Here is a 14,166-nt window from a genome sequence, read left to right on the forward strand (position 1 = left end):
GTCAAGTCAAACTGCAAACAACAAAGATCCTTTTCTGCAATAGCATAATGCGCCTGCAGATCGGGGTCTATGTTGTTTAGTCTGCTGATTAATCCTTATAAAATGCACAGACAAAGACCTACCAGCGCATTATGAGACGACAGATCTAGTTCTGTGCGGTTTGCAGTTGGCCTCGACTTACAAGCTAGTATAGACCGTAAGTCGTCTTAACAGACCTATTTTAACGGACTGGGTAAAAATTATTTTTCCTTAAAATTTCTTTAATTTTCTTTTCAGTTCTGAACTTTTCTGAGTGTCCAAATCCAAATAAATCACATATTAATCAAATGTATCATAACAGACAAACTTACAAAGTTACGTTTATGTCATAGATTGTTTGGAGAGGCTGAAATATAAACATCGTAACGTGCCATTGTTCAGTCTCATAGATTTCACTTCCAGGACAACACCAGTGCCTGATCACTAAATGCGCACTGTAGCCTAAAATTGTTGACAAACAATCTAACCACAATCCTCAGATTCTAAAGATTAAACAATTTCCATTACATCAGTACCAAGAATGTCTAGATCCAAGGTAAGAATCACCACCAATAAAGAGAGAAAAAATACTCTAAAAAGAGTGTTACGACTCTATGGTCTTAAACTAAGCGACGGAAATTAAGCGAAACCAGCAAGCTTTCTAAATTTAACAAACAGCTTATTTCTCTGGAATGCAAAGTGAAAACTTAAAAGGAGCTTGTAGTATTGTGAAATAAATCCCAAATAATCATAAAGTGTCTACCACAAGTCCAAAAGTATAGAATATTCTGAGTCAATTCCAAGTCTTAAATGTGCTGATATACCCATAGTCTTGAATGAGCCGATGCACCCAGAGACTTCAAGTACGCCAGTGATATAATCCAGAATGTCTTTGAACGAATTCACAACGATTCCAAAGCAGTGTTTTAGTCCAAAATGTTAATGAGCACCTTCCACTTCAAGTGAATAATATAAATGATTCCTCTCAAATTATATCGGAACATAATTAAAAGTAATTCCAAAGACTGATATTAAAATATGAATTAGCAACTTTGTTGACGATAACCTTAAATAGAAACTTAAGACACGATAAACTGACCAGGATGTGGGTAAAATTTCGCTTCTAGAACATTCAAAGCGTTGTAAATAAGGCTAGATCCTGAACTCAGATATCAGCAAACAACTTATTTATAAATTACAAACACGGACAAAAGTTAGCTAAATAAACGTGTTGTTTTCTAATGACCATTAGCTTGAAGTACAGTCTACAATCATCGATAAAAGTTAAGCACAATATATTTGATCTGTATGCAGTGTAAGCTTATTTGTATTAGTAAATAATTTGTATCTGAAAAATATATTTGAAATTAACAAGTAATTGTAAAAGTAATTTAATAAACTTTTAAAGAAATATTACAAGTTTTAAAAGTTTTTCAACTTATAAATTAACTTTTAACACAAAGGTGAAGCAATGACATGTACTAAAGAGACTATTCATACCAAAAATGAGTATATGAGTAAGAGTATGTTTAGTCATTTACACGTGAAATAACTAATGATGAATACCAATTACAACAATGTTCACAAAATGTGGGGACGGGAGAAGCTTGATCACTTTGCGCAGCAATTAGTACATACCGGTATTCCTCGAGCTTGAGTGGCAAAGTACTAAATCAAAGGATATTCTCATAAATAATCTAATATTCTATAGAAGTAGCGGGGGGGGGTATTTCAAGTTATTACAGTTTATTCTATTTAATTAGACCCATTTCATCAACCATAAATGAAATTCCGATTCCAAAACAATTTAAACAATGATGTACATTTTATAATATGGGACATACAATCATTTACTTATTAAAATTGATTCGACCGCTCCGGTGGCTTAAGTGGTTAGAGCGTCCGCCTCGGATGCGATTCGAACCCAGGCCGAGTCAAATAAAAGACTTATAATACTGGTACTAACAACTGTCTCGCTTGGCGCTCAGCATTAGGATGGTCCGCCTGGTGTCAGGATAATGTGACTGGGTGGGACATGATGCTACATGTCTGCAGCATAATGCCCCAGTACTAGACATCACTATAAACTACACGCCGCAGACATCGTAGCGATATGACTGCAAATTTGTTACAGCTACGTTAAAAATCTAAATCACATACACACACACACATTAAAATTTATTCTTCAAAGTTAATTAAAATTTCTTGTCTGAACATTGTTGGTGTATTTTAAGAGTGTTAGTTGATAACAATAAATAAGAATGGTTTATAAGAATGTAATATCACCTCATGCTACAATTACGTGCTGTCATTATCAATTCTCAGCCAGAATTAAGCATATAAACGAATGGATCTCGTGTTAGAATTACTTAATTTTTCCCTGTTCCTATATTAAAGTTAAAAGGACAATAAGTACGTTTTATCCCTTGACATATATTTGTTTCCCATTTCTTATTCTCTGATATTTAAAAAGAGTAACTGCTTTCAACGGCAGGAAATAATATGCATAACTTGCACGCACACTATCAACTAGAATGATGTATTCATGTGCTTTCAATAAAGGCCTCATTCTAACTTAACAGTTAGGAAAAAAAGAAAACGAGGCAGTGAAAAGTAAGTAGAAATGCCAAATAATTTTATTTACTTCATAATGATGCAACTTAAAGAACGCAAAGTTGACAATATTTTAAGGGATTACATAAATAAAAAATTTCAAAATGCAAATTTTAGCCGTCTAAAAATGTCAAGGCATACAATTTGCAGTTTTGTAATACAATTTATGCAAGAAGTATGGCAATTTTCTTGTTTATAGCTACAGTGGTGTGTTCAGAATATGAGACTCTATGTCCGTATCTCCTCCCTTTCTTAATAGAACCACTATCATGACTCGGTACACAATTACTAACACAATATATGTTCTACACTTGCTTTCTATACGGCACTTTTCTAAATCTCCAAATCTAAATAAATAAATAATTGACCAAAAGCATCTTCCCAGACAGACATACAACCAAAATCTTCTTGTAATGGATTATCTGTGGCTGACCTTTAAATACAACAGTTCTCATAGCTGGCAGATCTGACTTCGTTGACAGCATCAGTGCCTGTTTACACGCTATTCACTGCAGCCAAAATGCACACAGAAAATAGCACCACCGTCCTATTATTGTAAAGAACAAACGGTTTCCTTTCAATTAGTACCCAAAAACGACTACATCGAAAACAAGGATCTCCATAAAAAAGAAAGTAAAATAAATACATGACTTCATTCATGGATACTGACTCAGATGTAATAATTGTGACCCAAGTCCATCTATCTCGCGTGGTGCCTCATAGGAGAGCCCTATAATATCAGCTCTAATTAGCAAACCTTATTACTGGGCAACAATTTTTTTGTGACAATACTTGCCGCATATGAAACAGCATCTTATATACATAGAGCGAGAGGTGTACAAAGCATGCAAGTTAATGGGAATAGTTGCTATCTTAATTAATTGATCAGTCATTATTTCTCTCATGTTTTGACTGTAATACGCATTTGCGTGTTCAAATTTTGCGTGCGTGTTTGTTTTAGAATACCGGTGGAAATATAAATATTTTGTGGTCCTGCCATACATACAGACAAATAAGTAATTGTCGAACCTTGCAAGGATCTAAAATATAAACCTGATCTTCACCAATCCATCTGTTTCCTAAATGAACATTCTCTGCATCATTGGTATCAAATATTCATCAGTTTCATTTTATTTGGCGATGTTGCAGAACCACAATTATAGCATTTTGTCCCCCACCCCACCCCACCATTTAAGATAAAAAAACTATGATTAAAATTGCATGTTAATCTGGTAGTATTTCAGTAGTAAGGTGTATGAAAGGATTAGTATATATCCCCGAACACCGAGCAGTAAGGGAAATGGTTCGGCAGTACGACCTTTAATCATGTTGGTTTTGTTTTTATGCAGTTTTTGAGGAAGTGGTGTAGTAATATATGATCTCAGAATATGGGAGTGTTGTGTATAGTAATAAGAAATGTGGTCCAGCAACGATGACGTTTTCGTGTTGTTGTACTTAGCAGTAAGGCAAGTGGTCCAGCAATGAGTATGAAGTATATGAGAGAGAGAGATCGCATTTTAATTAATCGCTCATTTTTGTTTCATTTCTTGTGCGAGGGCAAAGCCCGCACTCAAAAAGGTCATACTATTTCCGGTTTTCTAATGGACCAAAACTCTCATATATTGCCTATATTCATGCAAAATGTTCTACATGAACTTTGAGATTTACACTGTATCCTTACCTTTAGCATACAGGCCAGAACTCCATTTCGGCGTACTTGCTCAAAGCGCTTCCTTCTGCCAAAGTTTTTTTTACATTAGTCATTTACAGCTTATTTGACAATAATTTTCGAAAATATGAAATATGGGTTTGATTATTTCTGTGATGTGACACATATGCATCAAAATAACAAAAAGGGGAAAATGAGCAGTTTAATGATTGGATATGATGTCGAAGTTACCGATCAATAAAGACAAAATGCAGATTCAACCACGTAGTCGAATCAACAGTCACTTATTAGTGGTTAATTTCAGAGCAGCCCCGCTAAAGTTATTTTATAATTCTGCATTCTATTCTCGCTATTTTCTGTTCATCTATTATAACCGAGTTATTCTCCTTGTAAACGACCAAATAAAACTAGTTTATGACATACACGCATAAAACATACGTGTATTGAAAACGGATGGTTAATGCGCATGCGCAAAAAATAGGTCTCTAAATAATTTGTTGATTATATTTTCCTTATGAGATTCTACGAAAAAACCCAAACTTCAGACCTTATGGGAATACACATATATATAAAATCCTTTACAAATTTTCGGCTCCATGGGGTGGGTGGGTGGTGGTGGTTATACGCCTTAACGGTTACCAGCTAATATATCCGGGTGCCTGAGATGGGCCCACATATAAAGAATGATTGCATGTTATACTCATCGTCGTAACAGAAAGACAATATTATGAGTTCAAAAATGCCGTGTGAATGTTGAAGAGAATATTGTATAAATACTTTTCACAGAATTATGGGTTTAGATAATTCGAATTGAATAATGAAGAAAATTCAACAGAAAAAAGCGAAAACCAAATAATTTAACAAATAAGTTTGTTTTTTTTCTCCAAGAATACGTAGCGAAAATTTAACAGAACTTACAGGATTGTTAATTAAATCCCAAACAGTCACACAAGATTCTTTTTCACGAGTCCAAATGTATTGTTGTTGTTGTTGTTGTAGGGTTTAACGCCATTTTTCAGCACACGATAGGCTATAAATGGCGGCCAGTATTACTGGTGGAGGAAGAACCCGGGAAATCCCCGGAAACAACCATCGACCCTCGAGAAGCTACTGGCAAGCTTTCTCACATACCTACATTGGCCGAATCAGAGACTCGAATCTAAACAGACAGAGGTGAGATGCCAGTGATCCATAACGGAGAGCGCTTTAGACCACTCGGCCACTCGGGGCCCCAGTCCAAATGTATAATGTTCTGACTGAATTCCAGTGGTAGTCCAAATAAGTTGCAACATTAAACGTGTTGATCTGCCTGTACCCTCGACTAAGAGTCTTTCAACGTACCACAATAATATAATCCGAAAATTGTTCCTGCCTGAATTAACTATGATTCCAAATTAATGTTTCTGTCCAAGAATATTACTGATGAGCACTTTGTATTTACAGTGAATAATACTTTGAATAAATAATTCCACCCAAATGAAATACTGAACGTAACAATAAGACTGATTCTGCTAAAGATGTTAAAAGCAAGAATGTACAAACAACATTATATAAAAAGCTAAGACAAAAATGGATCCACGATGAGGGGCACAAGTTAATTTCTAGAACATTCTAAGTTGTCAACAAGACAAGGCCTATTACTAAAATTATAATAGAGAACATGTGAAACATCGGATAGACCTTTTCTCCATAGGGGAATACCAATGTCCTAAACTCAGATTAAGATAAACATCTTTACTTCCATTGATAATGATCCTGATATTTAATCTATTCTCACAGATAAATATTAGCTATGTATTATGTTGTTTACAGAGTCAATGGCCCTAGTCAGGTTCATAACGAACTCGATTTTGGACAAGATCAGACACAAAATATAAATGTATATTGTGATGTATGTTTGATTTAATTTATATTTGATTTAATTTAATTGTTTGTTTGCAAGTTTTATTTTTTTAATTCCATTAATTGTCATTATAATGTAATTTTATTTACTGGAATTGACAATGCCCAGAAATTTAATTCAGTAGTAAACAACTAGTAATAGAAACATTTTATATATATAAAAAAAATTATATTCTTGCTCAGAGTAAGATTCATTAAACGAAATCAAGGCCATACTTTGAGTACGTGACAAATAACATGAATCAATTAGGTTTTTCAAGAGGATTGACCACATCCGGGCATCTGTTTTGCGTTGTAGCTAGATTTTTTATTTATGTTTTGAGAAAGAATAGTCTTTAGTGCCTTAACACTTGAGAAGTTAAAGTGTTTTATGTTATGACCAGTTTTTGGGCTTATTATTTTATTTTGTTTTAAAGAAAAGTGATTCATTTCCCCGGAAATACTAGTTCTCTAAATTAATTATTGGACAAGCACATTTATCGAAATTTATACAGAATGCAAATTGGAATACTATTTTCTGTGATTCAGCAAAGAACTGTTGACACATCAGTACGACGTTGACCACAACACACGTCATTGCCTTTCAATTTGGATTTCATCAGGTATCGAGCACAGTTTCAATTGGACTTTTTGTTTCTTGGATTTCTGTTTTTAAATTCTTGGAATATTTTTGGATTTGATTCGTAAAACCGTAAGTTCTTTTTCTCATTTTTACCTTGTTCTTCTAGGGAAATAAATTATTTTTTACATTTTATGAAGCTTGTTGTCTTTTTTCTTGTTACGTTTTGTACGAGCCTAAAAACGTAACAATATAACATATAATCGTTAAGAAAAGCATACCAATATAAAGACAGAGAGAGAGCGAATCTAGTTTCAAAGTTATTTCATGAAGGTTCTCAAGTAATTTGTATATGTGAAAATCTTTTCATTCATTAATTTTATTGGTTAAAGTTAGAAGAGCTAGATAATAGTAATAATAATAATAATACTAATAATAATGAGGACTTTGTATAACGCCTAATCTTTAGAAGCTCTAAGCGCTTTACAACATTAAACAACATCTGTAAGACAAAAAAAACCAAACATATAATGATATGATTACAAAAACAAACACCATGAAATTAGAAAACATAAAAAAACATGCTGAAAATATTTAAGGTATGAAACATTTTTAGGTCTTTAAGTTTGTGAACAAGATATGACAATACCATATCTGGAGGAGAAGGAACAATATGAAAGATTATCCAAAATGCTTAAAAGAACATTCATGGTTCTACATTCAAATTACTTTGTCATGCAAAACAATTAAAGAAACAAAACGATCGACAACCACATAATAAAAACCTTTTTTGTGTGTGCGTGGGATGGATGTGTGTGTGTCTGAAACCATGATTATTGTTTAGACCAGGTGTCTAGATTAAAGAATTGCGCATTACTGTATTGCTCATCCAAACGGATAACTTATACCAACTCAATGTTTCCTTTGAAATCAGGATCACAATGCCGTGTGACGTGGCAGGTACCCATTGGTTTTCAACGTAATCGATAGCTTGTGGCACGCGACTTTGTTTACCTTTGGTTTACGGGCCATCACCTTCTAACAATGACTGTATGTCATCAAGTCCCACCTACTACTGATATTCTATACAAATCGCACGCGCCTTATCGCACGGCTACACAACGGCACGCGACTTAGCCAAGGTGAGGAGGCAAACAAGGGATTAAGCATCATATCGAACATGGATACAAAGTTACCGTTATTTAGGATATTCTTCAAGAAGGATGTGAACTTGACGAAGTTTTTTCCCCCATGGAAACTGTCCAGATGGGACATACTCATGGGAAATATGGATCATTCACGGTAATCAATGTTTTGTTGGATGAGTATTATTCACATCTGCTGTCAGATGTCGAACTTCTTTGTTCGTTTGTATCCCAGCATATGTGATGAAGGAGGATCAATGGAAGAAATTGGTTCTGGGGCCACCTGGTCATGGAGGTAGTGAAATCGACATCTGCATATTTCAGTGCTTGTGAAAAATAATTACCACAATTACCACTCAACTTTACTATAAATTTAAAACCTAATGGCGCTTTTATTTTAAAGTTGGACCATTTTGTTTACTTCAAGATGCATATACAAACACTTCGAGTCGGCAAACTGTGGCTGAATTAGCGATCCCATTATACACAGGCATGCACATTTTTTCTATCTTCCAAACACAAAATTCCGTCTGGTTCTAGTTACTGTGCATGTGTTTCCAACATTGAAAGCAGACTTAACTGAAGAACTGGATAAGTTTTGTTGGATTTTTACGGAGATTTTCGTCGCCCGCTTTATCAGTTACAACAGCAATTCCAGATGGGAGGAATATCTTTGCACTTACCCCCTCCCAGTTTCTCTGTATCCCTCTTGAGTTACTGATACCTGCCATCATTTACAGCTGCACATGTGCGTCTGTTCTCATCGGGGGAAAAAATCGGAAATCAGCCAAATAATTATAATTTCTTGCAATTCCGAACATTCCAAGTGTTATCCCTGTTCTATTGGATAGCACTGACGTAAAGACAAAATAAGCGTGCGATATATTTGACGCAGTTACACAAAACTATTATCAGCGTCATTATCAATTGTCTTTTGTGAAAACTTTTTACAAAGTTTAATGTGAAGACTTTTTTTTAGAAGACGCTAATACATGCAACTTAAAAACGCATACATCAGTACTCAGTAAAGGAAATTTAGAATGCTGGGTGTTTTGAAATTTTTATTGATTACTGAATTTTATTTTTAATTTCCGCGTTGCAGGTGCATCGCAAAGTTTTCGCGAATGAAACATGATTAATTTGTTTATTCTCTCTAAAATCAAGGTAGATCGTGTTTAAAATCCTTCTTTACAAGAAGAGGGTTGTCATAATTCTTAATGTGAGACGATAGAATGACACCTAAATGATAATGTGGGTACACCGCATTCCAAAGGGGCATACATCGCAACACACAAGTATTTATTTTGTTAATCTCTTCAGGCCCACTGGCGCCAGTAAGATTTTAACTGAACGTGGAAAAGCGTACATGAATTATGCAAATTTGCAGGTGTGCGAGTGTGAAGTATCAGAGGGCCGAAGGTGACGAATTTTAATGCAATTTATCAGTCACTCCAAGTCGGAGCCTTTGAAGTTTTCTCTGATTGACACGTAGGTAACTCCAGCGACCGTCTGAGCGGCGCCAAGGCGATAGTGTATATACTAGTATGAATAGATGACGTCACAAAATCGGCGCCACGGTGGCGGGGCCAGCTGTTTCGGATTGTAATATTCGAGGCGCACACGGGAAAAGAAGGAAACAGGTGCACAACTAAATAGGAAACAAGTGTGTGAATTATTTTACTGATAACAGAATGGGGAAAATATAGTTTTAGGTATATGCTAGTACATTAACACGAATAATTTTAGCAATGGTATGCGCCCAACAACTTGTTTCTTGCAGACACAGAACGACAACAAATAATAATAACAATACCAGCAATAACAACGTGATTTTCCAAAATTATCAATTTTGAATTCGAGTTTCAACACCCTTTCTTAAAAGTATTCATTTTTTGGGGTACTTTTTGATTCAGTGAAAACGATACCCTTGAATATTGCCGGAAAGAACAAAGGGGCAGAAGAAGAGAAATTAATTCTTATATAGATTAATTTTAAATATGTATCTATCTTTCGGCGACTTTTATATCCATGTTACAGTTATAATGTGCAGGTATGTCAATCGAAACGTGCAGTTGCTTATTTTCATTAGTTTTCATTGTATTATTGGTAAGTACAGCAAGTATAACATAAATTCACAAGACAGAGTGTCTTTTTATACAGTCATTGTGCACTGGAAGTGAAACGGTTTTAATCAACTGAAGTAATCAAGAGTAGCAACAACGAAGAAAGTAGAGTGAAAAATGAGAAGGAAGATATTAAAGTCACTTATTCTTTGGTCGAGATTATGTAAAAAGAAAACCGCCAATGTCACACAGAAAAGGAATATTATATGTATTATATACACACGATGAAAACATGCCCATCTTCATTGTCAGATCTAACCGCTCCGGTAGCCTAGTGGTTAGAGCGTCCGCCTCGGACGCAGAAGGTCGCGGGTTCGAACGCTGGCCGAGTCACACCAAAGACTTAGAGAAATGGTACTAACCGGTGCCTCGCTTGGCGCTCAGCATTAAGAGGTTGTGTTTAGACTGGTTGGCCTGGTGTCAGGATACTGTGACTAGGTGGGACATGCTACGGCATGATGCCCCAGAGTTAGACATCACTATAAACTGCCACACTGCAGACATCGTTGCGATATGACTGAAATTTTTTTAAAGCTACATTAAAATTCCAGAACACACACACACTCTCATTGTCCGATCTAAAGGTTATTGCTTTAACAAATGAAAGAAATAAAAGAAAAATTTCATCGAAGTTTTCCTTTAAATTGACGGATTATTCTTAAAAGTCCACCCCCACCCAGAAAAGTAGATGTTCGGTCTCATACTGACCTCATGATCACCTCAACGCACGTGCATTATTAGGTTGACAAACGCATGTGAATTATAAAATAAAAAGATACCCATGTTAACCAAAATTTGTTTTTTTTTCTTCTTTCTCGCTATCATCTTTAGAAAAATGTAAACAGATCTTGCCAGAATAAGATTTATTGTACTGACGTCAGGAGCATTTTTTTTTGTTCCTAAAGACAATAGAGAACCCTACTAAAACCATTTAAGGAAGATCTGAAAGTTAACCGCCCCCATATATATATATATATATATATATATATATATATATATATATATATATATATAAAGTAAGAAGAACTATTAATTTACATGCTAATTTTTTAATAACATAAAAAGCACAAAATATACACACACAAAAAAAACAATGGCGTACTCTTCTTCTTCCTGACAAGTATACATTAACAGATCTAATATTGTTTTCTATCTTATAGTTAAAAGAATAAGACAAACAAAAGAAAAATACACCAAGATGTACATTTTAATTCAACGGTGTTTGCAAATTGTGTCATGAAACAATACCTTAACTCATTCTGGCTGACAGCTTGTTTATTTCATTTTGCGAATACTAATAATAACTTTTGTAAAATTTTCTGACGAACCATCATGACTCGCAGTTTTTACTACGTTTGATTGTAACAACACCTGTGCATGGTGAATACTGATCTATTACACATTTCCCTTGAGTGCCTTGGATTTGAGCATCACTAATATCTTCGAATTACTTGCAGCTTTGCTGACCGTCGAAATTTTACTAACCATATGAATGGATTATATAATTAATTCGATTATTCCTCATTACAGGTCGCGGTGAAATATACTCAGCTGTTAGACCGAATAAAGGTACTGAACTGCAATTAACCCCAACCATTAGCTACATGTAAGCCACGCCTACGGAAATCAGGAAATACCTCCTCCTGCAATATGATTGGTAATCACTGCCAGCGCGGTCTTGGTGATCTATTGAATCGAAGGCGGAGCTAATTGGCAGTTATTTTTACGACTGCCGAGGGTATATAAGCTGCAACGGCCGAGTCAGTTCTTATTCAAGTAGCTACCTTGTTCTTCGTTAAAGAAAGTACGTTGCATTTCTAAAATGAAGGCTGTCACTGAAGCTTGTGCAAGGTCCGAATTTGGAATTAATCAGGATTTTTGTAAAATTTCAAAGCCCAAGCTGGATGACAATTCGGAAATGAAAGCCTGTTTCTCCAAACTGAAGGAACTTGTTCCTACCGTTCCACATCATCGGAAAATTTCCAAGACTGCCTTACTTCAGCATGTAATTGACTACATTATGGATTTAGAAGTTGCTTTGGAATTCCATCCTTCAATGTTCAAGAACTCGACACCCATCCTTAGGGAGCCTTTGACTGAAAAGGCGCAGCCAAACACGATTCTTGATTTTGAGGTGAATATCCTTCTGTCCTTTTTTTAAAAATTGTTCTTAATGGTAATAATTTTTTTGCCGGTTAATGAAGCTTATAAATTGATTAAAATTAGAATTCATGCTATTAAATCCACATCTGAACCTTTCTATACTCATCTTAAAATTTGCTAACATTTTAAATTTCAGGTATTTGAAGACGATTCAGAGGATGACGTTTCAGATGAAAAATAAGGCCCTCTAGGATGACCTGGTTAGTACACTTCGTTTTCTCTCTCGACTGAAATTATGGCTAAATTTACAATTGTTACTCGTGTTGCTTATTGGTTATCACCCGTTTGGTCATCGCTAGTGATAAAATAGCATTGTGCGATTACCTTATTTCTCCACATATAGAAGCTGGTGGGCAGGGCTGACAAGAGTGAGCGGACCGTGGCTATATCCACGGGGCCAGGACCCGTAAGGGAGTCCGGGACGAACATTTTATAATTTTATAAAAGAAAAAAAAACTAGGAGATGCCTGTGTGTTTTCTTACCCAGGACCAATGATCGCTCTCTACGGCCCTGCGGGTGGGTTCTTTTATGAATATTTTGTACTTGGATTTTGGGGAGTAAACTATTTTCTATTAATCAGAAAGTTTCGTACAGGGTTTCTGTTCTGTTCATAGACGTTTGCTACGCAGTGTTGTGGAGTGCATTATTTAGTCAGTCTATGGATAAACAACCTTGGCTGGCGCCCATATGGCGCCGGTTTTGACAGAGCAGATCTATACAACAGGTGGGCATAATTAGAGAATTCCACTGTATAGGGTATTCGCCATGTGCTTATCGCATGACCGGGATGGGGGTCACGGTATAGGGCACAACGTTTCTAAATGATACAAACCTATTAAGCTTGACATCTGGTCACTTGTTGGAAAGTATGTTTATTGTTTTATTTAATAAATTTAATTAAAAACAAACTGAGCTTTGTTTCATTTAATGAATTAAAAAAAAACTGCAACCTTCATTGAATTCTAAAGAATATAGCATTTCTAAACATGTTGTATATTATTTTAGTTTTCTTTGTTTGACTAGATTGATTTATTTTCTTTTCCAGAATTTGGTCAACTGGCGCTGATCTCTGGCCAATGAATGGACGGATTGAACATATGCTTCAAATTCCTTTGAAAGGACATGCATGGTTCATAAAAAGAGTATTCATTCGCCCTGAAGAGGACAGATTGGGGACGCTTCTATCGCCATCAGTGTCATGTGGAGGTTGCTGCAATCCAAGCCTTTTTTGCAGAACATTTTCTGTGTTCTTTATTTTTATTAATTTGTGTTGGAGAACTCTTAATGACGTAAATTTGAGTTTCATCCCGATTGTATCTAGCCGTTTGAGCAATTGAGACACGTGACATTTTCACAGAAGATGGCTTTATCAATGGACCGCCACCTGTTTTCACTGACGAAAGTGACAGTTGTTTTGCACTTTGAATATCGAATTTAATGAAGGACGGCAAATGTTGGTTTTTGTTGAGATTATTAGTACGAGTTACTTTTATTTATTCCGGATTACTTGTTGAGTTTTTAGAGTCTAATCTTCAAAAATTAAAAATCTTTAACAGAACCATCTCTTGTTGATATTTCCTCCTCCCAATTTAAATTTGTGGGTTGGGTTAAACCATGTTTCATCTAATATTCCAAAGTGCCTGTTACTTACGACCTCAAAATGATCTAATGGGAAGTCTTAGCGGTTTTGTTATATCTCGTTAGGAGACTTAAAAAAAAAAACGGGGTATGGCGATTTTAATTAAGTAAACTGTTACATTCTGCAAGAGTTTTAAATATTCCAGTTTAGGATGGCTTTGTGTACCCCCTAAAAATCCATATATTATTTTGGTTCTCCCCATTTGCTTAAAGTGAATGGCACAGCAGTAAAATCCGTCGTACGAAATGACTTTTCAAACTTTGTGTATACGGATTTGGCGAGATAAATTTGTTGAAACTTATTGGCACATTTTTGTCGCGAAACTTATATAGTT

General features: G+C 35.3%; 1 protein-coding gene across 1 annotated transcript; it reads left to right on the plus strand.

Annotated features, from left to right (window-relative positions):
* The first annotated feature begins 7,896 nt into the window (after positions 1-7,896).
* Positions 7,897-13,751, plus strand: LOC149807825 (DNA-binding protein inhibitor ID-4-like). Its single transcript, XM_089971033.1, has 4 exons — positions 7,897-8,063; positions 11,560-12,163; positions 12,329-12,392; positions 13,239-13,751. Exons 2-3 carry the CDS (start codon positions 11,852-11,854, stop codon positions 12,371-12,373), a joined length of 357 nt encoding a protein of 118 aa, XP_089827159.1. The 5' UTR covers positions 7,897-8,063; positions 11,560-11,851; the 3' UTR covers positions 12,374-12,392; positions 13,239-13,751.
* The last annotated feature ends 415 nt before the right edge of the window (positions 13,752-14,166 follow it).

The sequence above is a fragment of the Sinohyriopsis cumingii genome, chromosome 1 (assembly GCF_028554795.1).
Source record: "Sinohyriopsis cumingii isolate HCF-2022 chromosome 1, ASM2855479v2, whole genome shotgun sequence".
Lineage (NCBI taxonomy): Eukaryota > Metazoa > Mollusca > Bivalvia > Unionida > Unionidae > Sinohyriopsis > Sinohyriopsis cumingii.

Bases quoted from the DNA above. Each gene is read 5' to 3' on its own strand.
- LOC149807825 (XM_089971033.1), top strand. From the start codon at position 11,852: ATGAAGGCTGTCACTGAAGCTTGTGCAAGGTCCGAATTTGGAATTAAT. The intron at 12,164-12,328 runs GTGAATATCCTT...TTTAAATTTCAG, and splicing joins ACACGATTCTTGATTTTGAG to GTATTTGAAGACGATTCAGA.